Consider the following 21,475-nt stretch of genomic DNA (forward strand, 5'->3'; position numbering starts at 1 on the left):
AACTAGGTTCACCAGGGGATGGTGATCTGTGCAAAAAACTGCAGCTGCTAAAGGATGCATGCAAAACTTGCATACCTAGTGCAAAGCCCTGCAGCAGCAGATGTGTGCATGCAAATTCCTACAGGCCTAGTGCAAAGAACTGCATTAGCAGAGGGATGCAGGAAAAGGCCTGCATAACTAGTGCAAAGAGTTGCAGCAGATGACAGATGCATTCATGCAAAGGTCTGAAGGCCTTGTGCGAACACCTGCAGCAGGAGATGGATGCTGGCAAAAGTCTGCAGGCCTTATTGGAAAAACCTGCAGCAGCCGAGAGATGCAGAAAAAGGCCTGCCTGCCTAGCGCAAGGAACTGTACCCGCAGCGATGGCATATATTTCCAGTGCAAAAACCAGCATCAGGCATTCAGGGCGCATTCACCTTGCAATCAGAGCCGCAGAATCCTGCGCAGTACCACCGCGCCCCAGCAGGTGTCGGTGGCGCCCGACCTTGGTTGCGGGACCGTCTAGCCACGCTGGGGAGGCTCTATGGAAAGGATGGGCGGGCTGGTGGGCCGCGCATGCGCACTCCAACGCCCTCGGGGACCCCGCCCCTCTAGGAGCATGGAACGCGGGTGCCGCCCTGAACCCAGGTAACGGGGGCGCGCAGCGCGCGCCCAGCAGCCCCTCAGCGGGGACGAGGCTCGGCTCGGCTCCTCTGTCCCGGGGGGCGGGGCCTGCCCCCCCCCGGAACTGGGCTGCCCATTGGGGGGGCGCTGTCCTGGGGAGAGGCGAATGGGGGGAGGCTCTGCCCCCTGGCCGTGAGGGGGTCTGTGCCCCCGGGAAAGGGGCGTGGAAGGTGGGGGGACGCTCTGCCCCCCAGAGGGGGAGGAGTATGGGGGAGGGGCTTAATATCTTTATGGGGGGGGTGGGGAAGTGCTCTGCCCCCCTGGAGGGGATGGTGGGGTTGGGGGGGCTGTGACCTCTGGAGAGGGTGCCTGGGGGGCTCTGCCCCTCCCAGAGGTGAGGGGGGGTTGTGCCTCCTGGAGGGGCGACATGGGGGGCTGTGCCCCTGCCCCCATGAGTGAGGGGGGGTCAGGGGGTGGTCGTGCCCCCAGGAGAGGGAGCATGGGGGGCTCTGCCCCTCCCAGAGGTGGGGGGGTTGTGCCTCCTGGAGGGGCTACATGGGGGGCTGTGCCCCTGCCCCCCATGAGTGACGGGGGGTCAGGGGGTGGTCATGCCCCCGGAGAGGGAGCATGGGGGGCTCTGCCCCTCCCAGAGGTGGGGGGGTTGTGCCTCCTGGAGGGGCTACATGGGGGGCTGTGCCCCTGCTCCCATAAGTGAGGGTGGGGTCAGGGGGTGGTTGTGCCCCCAGGAGAGGGTGCCTGGGGGGCTCTGCCCCTCCCAGAGGTGAGGGAGGGTTGTTCCTCCTGGAGGGGCTACATGGGGGGCTGTGCCCCTGCCCCCATAAGTGAGGGTGTGGTCAGGGGGTGGTCGTGCCCCCAGGAGAGGGAGCATGGGGGTCTCTGCCCCTCCCAGAGGTGAGGGTGGAGTTGGGGGGAGGTTATGCCCCCTGAAGGGAAAGTGCTTCCTGAAGGGGGTGCATGGGGGGCTGTGCTCCTGCTCCCAGAGGTGACGGTGGGGTGGGGGAGGGCTGTACCCCTGGAGTGGGAGGTGGGGCTTTGCTCTGTCCCAAACTGTTCTGACAGCATTTTGTTTTTCTCTCTTGCTAAATACTAAACACTTGTTGTAAAGAGTTGTCTGCTGGGGCATATCACAAAGCTCTGTGCTAGGGTGACCAGATGTCCCGATTTTATAGAGACAGTCCTGATTTTTAGGTCTTTTTTTTATATAGGCTCCTATTACCCCCACCCTCGTCCCGATTTTTCACACTTGCTGTCTGTCTGTCCACCCTACTTCTATGCAAGACGGACTTGGGACTAGTGACCTATTGATAATTAATGCTATAATTGCACTGTTACACTAGTGTTCTCAGAGAGACTCCTGCAGCATGGGGCTCTCTCTAGGGGCCTCTCTAACTCAGTGTGGGTCCGGTTTGGGGTCTATGTAAAGTTAATTTATGCTTTTGTTTGCATTTTTAAGACGCTTTTGTAGATTCTGCTGAATGCCTGTAACATTGAACAATGTAATAACGAAAGGCTAAGACTCGCTCTGAAGGCTGAGAGGATGCTTGGCTGACAGGATCCAAGAATGTGTGGGGAGAATCAAGCTTAAATATTGTGATTATAGTCTTTGGCAGCTTTAAGTTTACATCCCTAACTTCTGCCACAAAAGAAAGCAGTCTGCAGAAATTTGTCAGTAGTTTTTGAGGCGTAATTTGACATTGTACTATTCACTTCAAAATAATTCATTGGATTTTTAAATGGATGTAAGCAATTTATTGTTCAGTTTTGTGATATAACCTTACACAGGGCTGATTTTATTTCCGCTCAGAAGACCAGCAGTGTAACAATTCTAGCCTTTTGTTGATGGCTTAAATAAAAAGATCACAATTACATTTCCCTTTGTGTCCCATTTTTGACGTGCTGCACTTTGGGCAGCTGTAAGTGAAAGAGAACAGCACGTTTTGCTTTACACTAAGTGCACATGAATGGTACAAAGGAAGCTTCGACAAAACCTCCATTATAGTCCTGAAAAGCCTTCAGGGAAAGGTTGGTTAAAACTGATTCTCTGTTGCAAGCCCTCTGCTTGCAGTTGTTCGCTTGCTTTATTTCACTATGGCAATGGTGTGCAGTAACACAAATGAAACAGCATGCAGGACTGGCCTTAGGCCGGGGCAACGTGGGCCCTCACCCAGAGCACCATAGCCAGTGGGGGCAGTAGCCTCCTGGTGCAGAGGCAAGGGGGTCAGGCTTCCCCTTTCTGCCTGCAGGGTGTGCCAGGAACACCCTGCTCCTGAGCAGAGGCCCCCTGCTCACTGTCCCACATGGTGTCCCTCTCAGCCTGGCTTGCTGATGGCTTGACAATCCTGGAGTTTGAAGTCCTCTCTCTAACCCCAGAATAAATACAGTTGTGGTGCAAGTTTGCCCAGAACCATTCCACATGTGTGCCTCAAACTCCTGATTTGGAGGCACCAGGGGTTAGGGGGCCATTTAATCTCCATAGCCCATTGAGTCCTTGGTCTCTAGGCTAAGATTGGCACTTATCTGGTTGGCGGATGTTGTAAGGTGATGATGTTATGTAGACACTTAAGAACTTGACTGACACACCAAACTGATTTCACACAGGCTACATGTGATATAAGGCACAGGGATGAAAATGATGTAAATGCCTAGAAGAATATCAAACAGGCAAACCTTTGATTGTTGTCAACCTGGGCTGAAAATCCTATGACGTACAGAACTGCGCTACTGATCAGGAAAGGACTGTATAACCCTGGGAGCAGTCAGTCTGGCCTTATGGTTGCTACAAAACTGCTTAGTTTTGGTCTGAGTTGTGATTCCCTTACTAGTAGTTTTGTGGCAGGATTTTAGTGTTAGCAGCAGCAGAGAGAAAGGTTTCAAGACTAATGTGTCTTGGTATCTTCAGAAGGTGAAAAGCAGACACTGGTGGAAAGATGTGGTTTGAGGGTGAATTTCCTGGTGAATGTTGGGTAATCAGAGCTTTCAAACTAAACCGGTGATGTGTGTCACAATGAGGCAGACACAGGAGGCTTGATGCAACTGTGCAGTCTTTCAGATGGGAAGATCGTGCCGTGTTTGCTCATTTCTGTGTTTGTTTTCTCTGGCAGGATGAAAGAGTGGTGGATTCAAGTGGGGCTGCTGAGCGTACCCCTCCTTGCTGTCTACCTGCACATCCCTCCGCCTAAGCTGTCCCCAGCCCTTCACTCATGGAGGGAGTCAGGAAGGTATTTCACATACAAGACCCAAAACATCTTTTATAGAGGTGAGGAGTGACAGGGGGGCGGTGCATCCTTGGAGTGGAGCTTTCTGCAGCACTGAGGAGATCCTGCGTTCCTCAGCCTGGGGGTGCCAAACTAGCAGACAGACCTTTGCACTGTGACTGAGAACTGCCTAGCTGCAGCTGCTGGGCCTTCACTATTCTCCCCCAGGTGGTGCTACAAACTGCTTCTCTCTGCAGTGCTGCTGGTCTATGCCACCAGGCAATACTAGAGAGAAGCTTTGAAAGCACTGGGAGAGAAGGTTGGGGAGGAACATATGGAAGCTGGTGGACTGGCACAGAGTGGAGAGCCCCTGCAAGATATGCATGGGGAAGAAGGGTGAGGGAGGGAGACACTGAAGAATTTAGGGGAAAGTAAAGACATAGGCATGCTGGAAAAGCACTGGAGAATCGAGGAAAACATAAACACTTAGGGGAGACAGGAGGCAGGAAAAAAAAAGAGAAAAGAGAGAAGAGCAAAACATTTTAAAATAAATACATAGACAAATAAAACTGGGGTGTGGAGGGAGAGAGACTGGACAGAAACAGGTGAGATGGGAGCATTTGTACTGGGATGTGTCCTGAAGGGGCATGCAGATGCCAGTCCATTGTGAGAGGGAAGTTAACACTAGGTTGAAACTATGGCAATGATTGAAGAGAAGATGAGGGGAGTCCTTTCTCCCTCGCTCTTGAGGTGTTTTCTCGCCACACTACACAGAAATGGAGCCGTCTGGTCTCCTTGAATTAAGTGGCAAATATAGATCGGTTAATTCACTTTGGGGGGATTGGACTACGGGTCTAGAACCAGGGTCAGTATTGTTACTATTAAACATTTATATCATGGTAGTACCTAAAGGCCACAAGCAGGTTGGGCCTCATTGTGAAGTGTGACAGGCCCTAAATTGTGGCCAAATTGCAGTTTTAAGTACAGATGCTCACAATATACTTTTCCCCAAGTCTTCCCCATGCCACAGTTTCAGTTGGGAGCAGTATTTTTCTCCACTTCCTGTCCTTAACCTGCTGCTGTGTGTTGTGAAACAGCTGTCATGTTTTACCCAAGAGATGGCTGCATTTGAGTGTCTGGTTCCTAGTTTCCCTATCAGTTTAAAATTTGTGTAGTGCTTTGGGATCATTCAGAATGAAAGGTGTTATGTAAATGTAAGATCGCTCTCATTGCTCCGAAGTTGTCTGTGTACATAGACTGGATCGATAGCCTAATGTTGTGAGCCCCCACGTGGTGCCATTCCACCAAGAGTGTAAACGCACTCCTCTGCGAGGTGCCTCTGTCCAGCTCCTAAGAAACAATAGCCCTAGCAGCAGCAGGTTTTTGTGCAAGCTGAGAAGTCTCTGAATGGCAAAGTCTTGGGGGGTTTGTCTGTGTGTTAGGTTCTAAGAATGGTTACCGTGAGGGAGCCTTTGTGGCTGGAGGGATCTAATTTTTTAGTGTTCAGAAACCAGCAAAACTCTTATTGGGAGCCTGGAACACACAGCTTGGTTGATATTACTGTTGGTTCCTGATACGTTATCCTGTGCAGCTGTTTTAAAGTTTAAAGAGAGAGCCTCCTTGGAGTGTAGCGTGCCTTGCTGATGTCCTGTTCTCTCCTCAGATTCATCAGGTGCACTTGGCAGTTCAGATATTGTGGTTCTGTTACACGGCTTCCCAACCTCCAGCTACGATTGGTACAAGGTGAGGGGACCAAGTAAGCACAAAGTGTGGACTGTGTCAGTAAAATCGGTGATTCTCACTTCCCCTGGAAACTAGAGGGGAATCCCTCGGGAGGAATAAATGGGCCTGTCTGATCAGTGAATCATGGAGGAGAGAGCGATTCCCTAGTTTGTGACAGAGTTCTTGTTTTGGCTCCCTCAGCCCACGTCACTCTTTTCTCTCATAGCCAAGACTTTGCCCTTGGGTGAAACTTGCAAAACAATGACAAATTGTGCCAAGTGTGGCTAAGCCATCACCTGCAAGACCCTATATAACCTTGTTTCCACCTACCTATGTCTCTGATATCCCTTCCTCACCCTAAATTCTTCCCACTTCTCTCTTGCCACTTCCTCCTTCATCTCACACCCTTTTTCAGGCCTTTTCTGATTCTGCCTTCTGTGCTTCGAGTGCTCTGTTCTCATCTGCCAAGTGTCCTGCCCCGCTTCAGTTCTTTCCTTAAGACCCACTTCTAAGCATCTCTTCTACTCATTATTAATCCCTTGGCCCTTCCGCTCCTGAGATTTTTATCCTATGATTTATTTTGCATGTGTGTTCTCGGGAGCAGGAAACTTGTCTTTATACAGCAGAACCCTGTTATCTGATCTAATTGGGACTGGGGCCAGATCACATAATCAAAAATACAGATAAGCCAGAGAATGGGAAAGTGCAAGGACGCAGCACCATCTAGTGGCTACAGGAGAGATCACCTGCTTCTGGACTTGAGTGTGGTGGTTGTTTGGTTAATATGGAGAGCCAGATAATGGAGGGTCGAATTAACAGGGTTCTTTTGTACTTGTAAAGAGTGATGTCAGTTTCCTGTGCTGTGTAAGTGTTTGGTGGTAATAAGTGTGGCATTTCTGGGACCAGATGCTGGATTTTGTAAGTTCCAAAGGGAGCAGAAATCACCTCTGGCTACAAACGGATTCCAAGATGATGGTGGCAGCTTCTCCCAGCTGGCCTATATGAATATTGATATTTTCTTTTTAAAATAGTTCCATAAAGGCCTCTCGCTGAGAGGTGCAGCTGTCATCTCAAAATCTGAGTCCTTTTGAATACTTGCATTTTTGGGGGAACAGGGGCACTACCTTTGTAATGGATGAGAAGGTGGACTTCCCTGTTGAGTGATTGTGGTGTCAGATTGACAGGTTCTGAAGGCAATTCCCATATGGTACATCTGATCAGAGGATATAGCTATCAAACTGGGTCTTACGTTGGATGGAGAGTCAAACCAGAGGAGAACCTTGGGATCTAGCCAATGTGGCCTTTGCAGGGAGAAATCCCATCACGGGGAATGGGTGAAATAACTCTTTAGAAGATCTGTTGGCTTTTGCTGTCATGAATGTACTAGTTATTATGATAACTCAAATCCACTACAGTTCACTATGTGTTTGCAGCGTGTGTATCTGGGAGGAGCTTTAAGAAATTACAGTGTAGAACCGTCCATCTTGTGCGTAGGCTTTGGAGATATGAGTGTAGCTGCTCTTATGATTTCCTCTCTTCTCTTACAGATTTGGGAAGGGCTGACCCAGCGATTTCACAGAGTGATCGCTCTGGATTTTGTAGGATTCGGTTTTAGTGACAAGCCTGTAAGTGGTCCTGACAGATGATTGTGTAGTTTCTTTTGTAAAATGAATTTAATAACGAAAGTGCATCCAGACCAATGGCATCACACATGCTCGTGCCTGGGAAGATGGATTTTATTTACTGTGGATTTTGATGACATCGGTTCATTTCCCAGGTTGCTTTCTGTCTTCATCCATTTACATTTTTTTCAGGATGCAGTGTTGTTGTAGCTGTGTCGCTCCCAGGATATTAGGCACACAAGATGGGTGAGGTAATGTCTTTTATTGGACCAACTTTGTTGATGAGAGACAAGTTTTCAAGCTTACACAGAGCTCTTAAGCTTGAAAGCTTGTGTCTCTCACCAGCAGAAGTTGGTTCAGTAAAAGCTATTACCTCACCCACCTTGTATCTCTAATATTTTTCAGTAACAGAAATAAAGATACAATTGTTAGAATGTGATTGGGGTCAAAATCAAACGTCAGAACTGGGACATGATGCTATGTTCTCTAAAGTGATCACACTCCACTGGAGTGTTGGCTCACCTCTGTAGAACAGTTTTGTTTCACTTTTCACGTTAGGCAGCTCTGACACAGGTAAAATGCTGGCAAAGGGTTACTAGCTTGTGGTTACGCTAGTGTAATTATAACCTTGCAAACAAATCACTGAGTGAGCGTGATAGTACTTAGCTCTTCATCTTGAAAGAGCTTGACACACACTAGGTAATCATCACAGACCTTCTGTGAGTTGTTTCATTATCTCCATTTTATAGATGAGGAAATTGAGGCACATGGCGGTAAAATGATTTGCTCAGGGTGTCTCAGTAAATCAGCAGGAGCCTGGGCTAGAATCTGAGTTGTTGGCTGTCAGTCCTGGGCTTGTATCATGCTTCTGCATTTGTCCATGAACACTGGTGCTCAGTTGTGTCCAGGCACTGAACTTGGTCACACTGGAACTGCCAGGGGGGGCTGTTCAGAAGAACCAGTATGGTGATATTCCAGCTCTCTGTAACTAATAAGATAAAAGTGTATGACATTTCTCTCACTGGAGCTCTCTCTTGCTTTTGCTTTTTAAACAGAGGCCCCATCGCTATTCCATTTTTGAGCAGGCCAACATCGTTGAGGGGCTGCTGGGGCACCTGGGTCTCCGAAATCAGAGGATCAACCTCCTGTCTCATGACTACGGAGACACAGTTGCACAGGAACTGCTCCACAGGTCACTGGAAGCACTAAAGCTCTGAATGCTCTTCGTCGTCCTCCTAGGGTTTAATTCCCTGAAGCTAAGTAAAAGTAAATGGTGCAGAGCCCTCTCTTTCCCCATCCCACCCCTGAGATTCTGGGTGACAGCAGGAGGTACCAGTGCGATACCATGCTGATGGATGCAGTAGAATAAGATAGGTAGATAGATGGAGGGAAGCTGATAGGCTGCCACCATTGACTTCAATGGGAGCTGTGTAGACAGTTACAGTGGAATAGTCTTGTCTAGCCATCTCCAAAACTAGATGCACAACATACTCTTTGTTTTTGAGACCTGGAGGCTTGTCAAGGATGTGAGGATTGAACAGGGCAAGTCTTTACAAGCCAAGAGCATCTTCTGTCACAGTTGATCAGGGTCTGTATGAAACCACGGGGGATGGTTATTCACAGATGGAAGGACTCTACCTAGGTTAACACTTTTCTTCCTGTCAGAAATGTTAGCAGCAGCTGATAATGCTTTGCCTTTCACCTTCTGACCGCAAAGTAGGTGGCAAATGTTAAGGATTTGGCCTTCCAACCCCCCCTACGAGGGAGGGAGCAGATAGAATACCCCTTTATAGCTGGGGGAAATTGAACCAAAAAGTGGCTGAGGGATTTGTCCGAGGGCAAGTCACTGGCAGAGGAGGAGTCAGAACCTGGGTGTTTTAATGTGCAGTTCCTTGTTCTAATCAGTGGACCAGGCTCCCTGTCATTGGGAAGTGCTGCAAGGTGTAACTTCCACACAGAACTCCTTAACGTGGGGTGGTGTGGAATCTCTAGGAACGTGTCAGATGTATAAATGTGAGTGCATTGTATTAGCATTTAAGAAGGTGTTTTTACAAATTTTTATTATTTAGTACAAACAATTTAGCCGTGTGCTATGAGCTCCCAGTCTAACCAGTTAATGATATGAGTAGGGGAGGGTGGGTGGTAAGCACTGCTGACTTTTTAACTAGTCTAAAGTGAAAATTATTCAGCAAATAGAACATCCAGTAGTGCAAATCCAGTGTGCCTATTTCTGTATCCCTCTTGAGATCCAGGCCGAGAGGACTTTCCCCAAGGCTGCTGAGACTATGTCATAAAGCATGCGTTAGAGAAGGCCTTGTTTACTCTCTTAACAGGGATTGCTGCAATGGGAATGAGCTGTACAGTGAGGAGAGCTGTAGGGAGTCCTTTGACACTGCTGTTCCTATGCTACTTTCGAGATCAGGTCTCATAGGTTACTTTGCATCCTGGATTACGTTTTAATAAATGGCGATATTACTGCAGTCTGTTGGTCAATCACTTCTTGGAACTGGCTGAGAATCGCTCCAGTTTAGTTCAGCCTTGTCTTTTGTTCTCCAGGTATGAACGCAATAAAACTGGATGTGTCCTGATCAACAGCCTCTGTTTATCCAATGGAGGTAACTGTTATGCTTAGAGTAACGTGATCTGTGAAGAATGAATTGGTGGGTCTCGATCCACTTCTCTGATGTTGGTGCCTGCATCACCATTGAGACTAACTGCTCCCTTTGCTGGCAGTCTCATCACAGCGCCAAGGGCTGAATGGGCACAAGAGAGTGAACCCCCCTCTGACTCAGAGACAGGGGCCCTCCAGGCCAGGGATTAGGCACACTGGTGTAGCAGTGGGGGGAACCTTTCACTGCTCTCCCTTTTCTGTGGGTTAGTGGAAGGTTTCAGTGCTGTCAGTGCAGCACCTTCCACAGCACTAAAATTCACTCTTAAGTGGGGAAGGGGGTGGGGGAATGGCTGGCTATAGAACACAGGAAGGCTGATTAAACTGGACAACAGACACGTCTCCCTCTGTTTTATTAGTAGCAGATTGATCCTGTTAATGCAGCTTGTAAGGGCAGACGGTCTCTATTGTGGCACATTTCTGAATGGTGCTGCCACTGAGGAGTAAGAATTTCTTCCCTTCTTTATGACATGATTTTTGGCCACTCTTTGTCCTGACTTGGCTGGTTCAGTGCCGTGATGGCATTTGTAGCCTATAACAGTGGCATCGCTGCCTGTCTGCCATGCACAAAAATTAATTCTATTAAGTGTTTTTTAAAAAGAAAAAAAAAAAAAAGAAGACTTAGCCATCCCCATTTAAGGTATTCATATCTGGCTGTCAGCAAATGCATTCACTGATGCTCCACAGGCAGGGGGACGGCAGAGGAGGAAGACTAGGAAATGTCAGAGCACAATTAAGTAACTGCAGTGTCTGTTTTCTGAAACACTTCCAGGTATTTTCCCAGAAACTCATTACCCCCGGTTCATTCAGAAGGTGAGCTGCTTTGGTCGCTAGTTTTATGAAATCTGGAAGTATCAAGAATAAAACTTCTACGCCTGAGTTTGAGTGTGTGCCCTTTTTTTGTCCTAGAATGCATCTTTTTCCAGCTACTGTAATTTGTTGGCTTGCTTTAAATTACTGCATGTAAATGTTTAGGTGCCGTTAAGGGGGGAGCAATTATTCAGGCCACGTCTACCCTAGCGAACTCACCGGTGTAGCTGCACCGCTGTAAGATCACTCGTGTAACTGCTCTATGCCAATGGGACACAGCTCTCCCGTCAACCTTATACAACCACCTCCACGAGCGGCAGTAGCTAGGATAGCGGGAGAAGTTCTCCCCCCAATACAGCGCTAGGCACACTACCACATGTGCCAGCAAAACTTATGTCACTCAGGAGGGTGTGTTTTTTCGCACCCCTGAGTGACATAAGTTTTGCCGATACAAGCGGTAGGGTAGGCATGGCCTCGGAGAACAAGAGTTGTTAAACGTTATGTTTCATTGTACCACCATGTGCTTTGATCTTACCAGAACTTGCAGGGTCAGGTTGGTAGTGGGGTGGAATACCTATTGGAAACACCAAGGTTGTGCGAGCGCTGGGGGTGCTATTCCCTCTGACTGCCCAGAGCCAGTGCTCTCATCTGGTGGTAGTGGCTGCTATCCTCCTGTACAAGTAGTCTTTCAGATGAGTCATAAAACTGATGGCCACAATTGGTGCAGTTTAAAAAACCCTTCCATTTAAAAAAAAGTCTTATACGCCCAAAATGTGCTCAGCATCTCCAAGACACACTAGCCTGTTACAGTCTGTTCTTGAATTTCTGCTGCTGCTCAGAGTGAAAACTTAGCAGAGACATGCCAACTTCCACTGCTGTTATTGGGGAAGCCACTGTGTCTGGCTCTGGGCACTACACATTAGGAAATGGACCAAAAGCAGGTCAATTTCATGCTGCTGGTGCTTTTGGAAAGCTCTAAGCAGCAGCAGAGCCAGGCACTGGAACTCCCTGGGGGAGGGGTCAGAGAAACAGATGTCTCCCCATTGCAGCAGCCAGACAGCAGGCAGTAGGTGAGGTAGCCTAGCGAACACCTTCACTCTCTGCAGTAACTAGCAGGTTCTGGGTGGGAGGCTGGAAAGAGGGACTGGAAATGCTCCTTCTCCGTACAGTAACAAGCAAGTGGGACTTGGAAGGGGGAAGGGATTCAGATTTATCAAACACGGACTGTCCAGATGCTGATGTGAAAAATGGAGCTTCTGGTAGGAAACCCATCACCTTTCCCATTCTCATTAGTGATGGGTGAGCTGCTCATCCCAGCAAGGCTGCTTATCCTTCCCTGACACCTCCTCAGATAAAACAAAAAACACTTATTGCTTTCTGGTTACTAGGTGCCTAATCATTTTCTCAAGTCTTGGCTTTAGTGTGTTTAATCTGAGGTTCAAATGGCCTAAAGAGATCAGTGGCTGAAGGTGCTTTGGTTCAGTGTGTTAACTTTGTAAAATCTAGCAGTAACAATGGATTTACTTCAGTGATTGTGGGGAAATGGCGGTTCTGTAAGACTGCTGGATCATGGGGGCCTGGTAGCTCTGTAGGAAAGGCCCCCTGAACAGGCAAGGGCTCATTGCTGTCTATGTGGCATTTAATGGCGTTTTTCTCCTTTCTTCTGCCAAAGATTCTCAAGGATGGTGGCCTACTGTCCGCCATCATCACTCGGCTAATGAACTACTACTTCTTCTCCAGAGGGTGAGTTGGTGTCCTGAGCACTACACACACTGTAGGGGACAACCCTGTTGTGACAAATGTATAGATTAGGTAGGAGTATAACCCAGGAAACACTCACTTGTATAAAAGTATTAAGTCATGCGTCCTCTGTAGGCTGTAGTTACTAGATGGCTACTTGTTCATACATGGAGGGGACAGTTGCTCACTGTCGTTCCATCCAGTTCATCGGTGGTAGGCAGAGGTACTGTGTTATGCTGAAGATATTCTGAAGTTCAGACAGACTTTACTTGGAAGCACTGTTCATGTCTAAAGAACTTGTTTCCCTTTCTGATTTGGTGCGTTACACTAGGTCCCACAACATTGTCCTAAGAAAACTAGAAAAATGTGGTTTTAGATGAAATTACTATAAAGTGGGTGCAAAAGTGGTTGAAAGACCATTCAGAGTTATTATCAATAGTTCAGACTGGGGGGATATATCTATTGGGGTCCCCTAGAGGTCCAGTACTATTCAATCTTTTCATTGGTGAATTGGATAATGGAATGGAAATTATGCTTATAAAATATGTGGCTGACTCCAAACTGGGAAGTGTTGCATGGACTTTGGAGGGTGGTGTTAGAATTCAAAACAACGTTGACATATTGGAGAATTGGTCTGAAATCAACAAGATGAAAATCAGTAAAGATAAGTGCAAAACAGGAAGGAACAATCAAATTCACAACTACAAAATAGAGACTAACTGGTTAGGTGGTAGCACTGCTGAAAAATAGCTGTGGGTTATATTGAATCACAGACTGAATGGGCCAATAATATGATGCAGTTGCAAAAAAGACTAATATTATTCTGGGGTCCACTAACAGAAGTGTCGTATATAAGACATGGGAGGTGATTGTCCCGCACTGCTCTGCACTGGTGAGGCCTCATCTGAAAAACTGTCCAGTTCTGGGCACCACACTTAGGTGTGGACGAATGGGAGAGTCCAGAGGAGAGCAACAAAAATGATTAAAGATTCAGTAAACCTGACCTATGAGGAAAGTATAAAAAACCTGAGTGTGTTTAGTCTTGAGAAAAGAAGTCTGAGTGGGGACCGGATAACAGTGGTCAAATATGTTAAGGTTTGTTAGAAAGAGAACAGTGATCAATTGTTCTCCGTGTCCATTATGGTAGGACAAAAAGTCCTGCAGCCAGCCAGATTTAGGTTAAAGATTAGAAAATACTTTCTAATGATAAGGGAGGTTGTGGAACCCTGTCATTGGAGGTTTTTAAGAACAGGCTGGACAAGCGTCTGTTAGGAATGCTCTAGATTTACTTGGTCCCATCTCAGTGTATGGGGCTGGAGTAGATGACTTTTCAGTGTCCCTTCCAGCCCTATATTTCTCTGATTCTTAAAGGTGCTGCCTGCAGACAACAAATATAACTCCTTTAAAGACACATCAGTCAGGACGTGGAACAGGAAAAGCAGATAGGGAGTCTCAGGATTCCCTCATCTGTAGCCATGCAGAGTTATGGTTTAAGCATTAGGGGTGAAACCTTCACCTTCCTGAAATCAGTGGCAGTTTTGCTATTGACTTCATTAGGGCCAGCATTTCATCCTAGGTTCAGAATGCCTAGATCAGGGCTCTCCAACCTTTTTACGCCAAGATCACTTTTTGAATTTAAGATCAACCCCACCCTTCCCCAAGGCCCTGCCCTGCTCCCTCCATTCCCCCCTCCCTCCATCGCTCACTCTCCCCCACCCTCCCTCACTTTCACTGGGCTGGGGCAGGGGGTTGGGGTGTAGGAGGGGGTGCAGGCTCTGGGCTGGGGCCGAGGGGTTTGGAATGTGGGAGGGGGCTCCGGGCTGAGCCTAGGGTAGGGGGTTGGGGTGCAGGAGTGAGGGGTGCAAGGTCTAGGAGGGAGTTTGGTGCAGGAAGGGGCTCTGGGCTGGTGCAGGGGATTGGGGTGCACAAGGAGGTGAGGGGTGTGGGCTCTGGGAGAGAGTTTGGGTGCAGGAGGGGGCTCTTGGCTGGTGCAGTGTTGGGGTGCAGGAGAGGGTGAGGGCTCTGGGAGGGAGTTTGGTGCAGGAGGGGGCTCCAGGCTGGGACAGGGGTGCAGCAGGGAGTATAAGGTGCAGGCTCTGGCTAGGAAGCACTTAGCACAAGTGGCTCCTGGCCGATGGTGCAGCAGGGCTCAGGCAGGCTGCCTGCCTGCCTGCTGTGGCCCCATGCCTCTCCCGGAAGCAGCTGGCTGCTGGCACGTCTCTGTGGCGAATGGGAGCTGCAGGGACGGTGCTGGGGCCGGAGACAGCACGTGGAGCCATCTCACCTGTCCCCCTATCCCCCGCGGGGCTGCAGAGACATGCCATCAACCAGCCACTTCTGGGAGCAGCGTGGGGCCACAGCAGGCAGGCAGCCTACTTGAGCCTCACTGCGCCGCCAGACTTTTAGTGGCCCGGAGATCATGATCAACTGGCAGAGGCTCCAGGATTGACCCGTCGATCGTGGGTGACCACTGGCCTAGATTCATTTGATCCCACTGGGATTTGACTTCAGATGCCCCCATTCTGGGCTGGGTCCCATGCAGTTTACTAGGTTAAGGTTTTTCAGATGTGACTTAAATAAATGAGATTTCTCTCTTTCCACTCCCCCGTCCCCCTGACACTCAGCATGGACCTCAGAGATCCACAGTTGGTTTTGACACCAGTACAATGCTGCTGTACTTGGTTTTCCAGTGCTGCATGGGGAACAGCAACAACAAAATCACTGTCCTCTCCCATAAACAATTCATTGAAATTTCTGTTCATTTTAGATGCTCTGAAACACCTTTCCTTCCCCCCTTCAGAATCGCTGCTAAATTTGACACTGTCCTTTTAATTTGGATAATTTGGGATGCTCCAAGGTTGTATATTTTACAAATGAATCTTGTAATCATTTGACACTTTTGCCCTGAAACTAGTTTTTGAGTCTGGTATTAAGTGGTGTTATATCCTGTTCATTCTGGGACGGGATATGTACTGTAAAGATCTTCATGCCTCTCTGAATTTTTTTTCAGACTTGGTGCAGTCTTTGGTCCGTATACGCAGCCTTCAGCGGCGGAATACTGGGACATGTGGACAGCAATCCGGACAAATGATGGAAACCTTGTTGTTGACAGGTATGTTGCTCTCTAATTTCCTTCTCTGTTGATGTCTCGCACCAGCTCATCCCGGTATTTCCAAACTGAGAGCCATGGAGCACTTACTGGTGGTCTGCAGAGAGCTGCCTGGTCATATAAGAACACAAGATTGGCTAGTGCCTGGTGCTTCATGGGAATAAACAAAACTGCTTTTATCGAGTGATCCATCTCCTGTCGTCCAGTCACAGCTCTGGCCATCAAAGGCTTAGGGACACGTGAAGCATGGGCTTTGTCACCGATCATCTTGGCTAATAACTATTCTCCATGAACTTATCTAATTCTTTTGCCCCAATTATACTTGTGGCCTTCACAACATCCCCTGGCAATGAGTTCCACCGGTTGACTCTGCGTTATGTAAAGTAGTACTTCCTTATGTTAGTTTTAAACCTGCTGCCTATTAATTTAATTGGGTGGTTCTTGTGTTATGTGAAGGGGTAAAGAACACTTCTTTACTCACTTTTTCCACTTCGTTCATGATTCTATAGACCTCTATCATATCCCCCTTTAGTCATCTCTTTTCTAGGATTGAACAGGCCCAGTCTTTTTAATCTTTCCTTCTATGGAAGCTGTCCCATTCCCCTAACCATTTTTGCTGCCCTTCTTTGTACCTTTTCCAATTCTAATCTCTTTTTTGGAGATGAGGCGACAAGAACTGGACACAGTATTCAAGATGTGGGAATACCATATTTATACAATGGCATTCTATTTTGTCATCTTATCTGTCCTTTCCCTGATGGTTCCTAACATTCTGTTAGCTTTGTTTGACTGCCACTGCACATTGAGTAAATGTTTTTAGAGAACTATCCAAGATCTTTCTTGAGTACTAACAGCTAAATTAGACCCCATCATGCAGTATGTATAGTTTGGATTATTTTTTTCGAATGTGCAGTACTTCACATTTATCAACACTGAATGTCAGCTGCCATTTTGTTCCTTAGTCACCCAGCTTTGTGAGATCCCTTTATAAGATTTCTCAGTCAGCTTTGGACTTAACTATCTTGAGTAATTTAGTATCATCTGGAAACTTTGCCACATTACTGGTTACCCTCTTTTCCAGATCATTTATGAATCTGTTGAACAGCACTGGTCCCAGTACAGATCCTTGGGGAGGCCTTGCCATTTTGTTTACTGACCATTTATTCCTGCCCTTTGTTTCCTATCTTTTAACCACTTAACTGATCCATGAGAAGACCTTCCCTCTTATCGCATGACAGCTTTGCTTAAGAGCCTTTGATGTGAGACCTTGTCAAAGATTTTCTGAAAGTCCAGGAACACTGTGTCAACTGGATCACCCTTGTCCACCTGCTTGCTGACACCCTCAAAGTATTCCTATAGATCAGTGAGGCATGATTTCCCTTTACAGAAGCTGTGTTGACTTTTCCCCAACATAGCATGTCCATGTGTCTGATCATTCTGTTCTTCAATATAGTTTCAACCGATTTGCCCTGGTACTGATGTTAGGTTTTGTGGCAAATTGCCGGCACTATTTTGATGGGTCTCGCGCTTTCTCTTCTTTGGGGAGGGTTCAGGGCATCATTTCTTGCCCCTGCAGTGGAATGTTAACTGCCCTACTTAGTTTCCTAGAGGAGGGGAGTGGAGAGGGAGGGACCTGGGCCCGCCCTCTACTCCAGGCCCCAGCCCAGGGGCCCTGAGGATAGTGGTAAACCACTTGAACTGACACTTCCTTCCCCTGGGCTACTTCCCTCTCCTGCCTTTCAGCTTGTGGGGGGCTTCCTGCCCTCCCTCTGTACAAGCCAGGTGCCCCTTTACCTAGGGTCTTGGACTTCTTAGCTCACCGCAGCACTTCTCTAAACTGTCCTCTGCTTCCCTTCAAACTGTTCTCTGCTCCAGCACCAATTCCTCTCTGCTCCAACTCCTTCAAATTGTTCTCTGCTCCAGCTCCCACACTGTCTGATTGAAGCAGGGGTTTTTATCATGTGACTGGCCTCAGGTGCTCTAATTAATCTATAGCAAACTTTCTTCCCCTTACAGGGAATAAGGCTCCCTTCTAACCCTCTCCTGCTGCCCTCTGGCCATGCTGTATCACAGTTTACTAGCCTGTAATTGCCAGGATGGCCTCTAGAGCCTTTTATAAAAATTGGCCTTACATTAGTTATCCAGTACTGAGACTCTTTAAGTGAAAATTCACACACCACAGTTAATAGTTCTGCTGTTTCACATTTGAGTGCCTTCAGAACTCTTGAGTGAATCCCCTCTTGTCCTGAAGACTTATTACTGTTATCAATTTGTTCCAAAACCACCTCTGCTGACACCTCAATCTGGAACAGTTCCTCCGATTTGTCACCTAAAAAGAATGGCTCAGGTGTGGGAATCTCCCTCACGTTCTCTGGAATGAAGACTGATGCAAATAATTCATTTAGTGTCTCCACAAAGGCTTTGTCTTCCTTGACCCCTCCTCCAAGCAATGAAAGAAGAGCCCAAATCCCTATAGAAATAGCTGGAATCAAGGAGGAGAGAGGCTAACCTGTCTGTATTAGCCAACGTAGCGGTTGGCATGTGGATGTTGCCCAGCTGTAAATGGGATTGAGGTTTGGAGAGGAGATGGGCCATGCAGTTGTGAATAGGGAGGGGAGGAGGTGGTCCACACTGTGAAAGAGTTGGACAAGCTCTGCGCTACAAGAGTGGTAAAACTGCATGAACATTCCTCTGGATGATGGAAAATACCGAAGTGTGGTCTGGGGGCCAGGAATGCCTGAGATCTAGCTCTGCCACTGACTTTTTCTGTGGCTTTGGACAAATCAGTTTAAACTAGCCCAAGGGGGAAATGGGCTTGTGCTTTTTTTTTTTTTTTTTTCTTGATCATGTATGATGCAGCTTGACTTTATTTTTCTTCAGAATAAGTTAGGGGGTTCCTGCTTGTGGCTTACCTTTGAATAACGGCTGCCAAGTTTGGTCCTCTCTGATTTGGTAGGAGGCTTTTCTTGGACAACACAGAGATGTGGAGTGGGAGCTCTCTTGGCCCTCAGTTTAATCAGTAACGAGGAAGGGAGTATTAAATCATCAACGCAAGAGCTTTTCTTCCAGCTGTTTGTTCAGAAGGCATTTGAGTCAAATAAGTGTTAATGAAAGGAAACAAGCAAATGTTTTAATCAGAATAAAAATCACCTCCCTCCTCAGTTAATTGGATTTCACTTCTGTGGTATCTTTGGCATAAATCTACTAGTTCTCTAGTCATGCCTAGTGTCTTCTAGGAAAAATGTAAACCCTCCCCCCACTCTTTTTATTAATAAAATTAGTAAAAGACGGTTACTCACCTTTAACTGTTGTTCTTCGAAATGTGTTGCTCATATCCATTCCAATTAGGTGAGCGTGCGCCGCGTGCACATTTGTCAGAAGATTTTTACCCTAGAAACGCTTGGTGGGTCAGCTGGGTCACCCCCTGGAGTGGCACTGTTATGGCTCCGGATATACCCCTGCCAACCCAACGGCCCTTCAGTTCTTCTTCGAGTGATTGCTCACATCCATTCCAGTTAGGTGTGCGCGCCGCGCGTGCACGTTCGTCGGAAACTTTTTACCCTAGCAACTCCAGTGGGCCGGCAGGTCGCCCCCTGGAGTGGCGCCGCCATGGCGCCCAATATATATCCCTGCCGGCCCACCCGCTCCTCAGTTCCTTCTTACCGCCGTGTCGGTCGTTGGAACTGTGGAGCGCGGCATAGCTGTCCTCCACGTCCCTAGCTCTCCTTGTTTTTCTATCGTTATCTCTATTGTAGTTGTTAATTAGACTGTTAGTTAGATAGTAGTAGTTAAGTGTTAAGTAGTTGTAAATAGTTTTTCGCCGGGGGCTTAGCCCTTCCCGGCACCCGGCACCGGGCTCATGCCTGGTTCGCCGGGCTTCAAGCAGTGTGCGGCCTGCAAGAAGCCTATGCCCACGAGCGACCCCCACGACGCGTGCCTGAAGTGCCTGGGGGAATCGCATAGATCCGACAAGTGCCGCATCTGCAAGGCTTTTAAGCCAAGGACTAAGAAGGAGAGGGATCAAAGGCTCCGGACTCTCCTCCTGGAGGCGGCACTTGACCCGGCGGCTTCGCAGGCCGTGATGTCGGCGCCGGCACCGGATCGCACCGGCACCGAGAAGACTCCCCGGCACCGACCTTCTCCGGCACCGGGGACAGAGCCTAGGCCGTCGAAGTCCACTACTCCGGCCAGGCACACCCGAGTGGAGCGCCCGGCCTCAGTATCGGCCGCGGCGCCGCCGGCACCGTCGACTCCGGGCCCGGCGGGTCCGTCGAGTCCGGTGCCGCCAAGCTCCCCCATGACATCTGGGGTTGAGATAGTGGTGCCATCTACACCAGAGGCCTTCGCCTCGGCACGGGACCTCATAGCCCTGACCGAGCCCACGCAGCTACCACCCCCGGTACCTCCGGTGCGGGTTGTGTCCAGAGGCAAGCCTATGATGTCGGCACCGTCCCGGGACTCTCGTTCTCGCTCCAGGTCCCGACGTCAAGGTCGCTCCAGATCCCGCCGCCGCTCGCAGTCCCGGCACCGCTCCCCTCAGCGGTACCGGTCGCACTCGCGGCGCCGGTCGACACCGAGACGATCGCGGTCGGACTCCAGCCGCCGTTACCGGCACCGCGAGTCCAGGAGCCGATCCAGACGTTCGCCGCACCGGTCGACCTCCCGGCGCCGAGCTGGTGGCAGGTCCCGGTCCCGGTCGACCTCCCGGTACCGAACCGGTGGCAGGTCCCGATCCCGGCACCGAAGCGGCGCCCGGTACCGATCCAGATCCCGGCACCGTGGCAGAACTCGGTCCCGCTCCCGGCACCGTTACGACTCCCGGCACCGGTCCCCGGCACCGAGACGATCGCCCGTGCCGGCCCGCGCGGACCATTACCATCCAGGGTCCGCTCCGCCATGGCCCTCGAGGCAGCCGTCCGTGTCTTCGCTGGCGGACAGTGGCTACGCGCTGGGCACCGACCGGCAGCCGGCGCTGTTCGGCGAGCCTCCACAGCAGGACGCAGCCCCACAGCAATGGGGTTTCTGGACACCCTGGGCGTATCATCAGGCCCAGGGCCCCCAACAGCTCCCTGCTAGGCCGCCGACTGCAGAGCGCAGGGCACCTGAGGCCTCGTTGTCTCGCCCCCCTCCCTCCCCGGATGGGGAGGAAGGATCCAAGCAACAGGACTCCACTTTGGCTCCTGAGGCAGAGGCGAGGGCCGAGGGAGACCCCCCTTTAGACACCCTCTTGCCGGGGGTCTCCTCATCTTCTTCCCCTGATGAAGCGGTGGCTGGGACCTCCTCTAACAGCCCCCCCCCGCTGGACCTCAGGGCGCACCAGGACCTCCTCCGGCGAGTAGCCCAAAACCTGAGTCTACAAGCCGAGGAGGTCTCGGAGGTAGAGGACCCTATTGTCACCATCCTCTCCGCAGACGCTCCCACCAGGGTCGCCCTGCCGTTCATACGGACCATCCAGGCCAACGCCACCACCATCTGGCAGTCCCCGGCCTCCATTCCTCCCACTGCGAAGGGCGTCGAGAGGAAGTACATGGCTCCTTCTAAGGGCTACGAGTACCTCCACGTACACCCGACTCCGTGTTCCCTGGTGGTCCAATCTGTCAATGATAAGGAGCGTCATGGCCAGGAGGCTCCAGCCCCCAAATCCAGGGAGGCTAGGCGGATGGACCTCCTCGGCCGTAAGGTGTACTCGGCGGGGGCGCTGCAACTCAGGGTCTCCAACCAACAGGCCCTGTTAAGTAGATACGCCTTTAACTCCTGGGTGGCAGCAGACAAATTCAAGGAGCTGTTGCCACAAGACGCTCGTCAGGAGTTTGCGGCCATCTTAGAGGAAGGCAAGAGGGTCGCACGCACGTCCTTGCAAGCCTCTCTGGACGCTGCGGATTCGGCTGCCCGTACCCTCGCGTCGGGTGTAACAATGCGTCGCCTCTCCTGGCTGCAGGTTTCCGGCCTTCCGCCGGAGCTCCAGCACACAATACAGGACCTTCCT

At 49.6% G+C, this 21,475-nt stretch overlaps 1 protein-coding gene across 1 annotated transcript in view; it reads left to right on the forward strand.

The window, feature by feature from the left end:
* Nucleotides 1-581: 581 nt before the first annotated feature.
* The window catches only part of MEST (mesoderm specific transcript), a 34,471-nt gene continuing 13,577 nt past the window's right edge, over nucleotides 582-21,475 (forward strand). The window contains exons 1-9 of the mRNA XM_050936987.1: nucleotides 582-627; nucleotides 3,726-3,880; nucleotides 5,482-5,561; nucleotides 7,088-7,165; nucleotides 8,218-8,354; nucleotides 9,719-9,777; nucleotides 10,603-10,643; nucleotides 12,313-12,383; nucleotides 15,391-15,492. Of these exons, the coding sequence (XP_050792944.1) occupies nucleotides 599-627; nucleotides 3,726-3,880; nucleotides 5,482-5,561; nucleotides 7,088-7,165; nucleotides 8,218-8,354; nucleotides 9,719-9,777; nucleotides 10,603-10,643; nucleotides 12,313-12,383; nucleotides 15,391-15,492 (752 nt within the window). The 5' untranslated portion in view covers nucleotides 582-598. The remainder of the gene's footprint in view (nucleotides 628-3,725; nucleotides 3,881-5,481; nucleotides 5,562-7,087; nucleotides 7,166-8,217; nucleotides 8,355-9,718; nucleotides 9,778-10,602; nucleotides 10,644-12,312; nucleotides 12,384-15,390; nucleotides 15,493-21,475) is intronic.

Source organism: Gopherus flavomarginatus, chromosome 1 (assembly GCF_025201925.1).
Source record: "Gopherus flavomarginatus isolate rGopFla2 chromosome 1, rGopFla2.mat.asm, whole genome shotgun sequence".
Lineage (NCBI taxonomy): Eukaryota > Metazoa > Chordata > Testudines > Testudinidae > Gopherus > Gopherus flavomarginatus.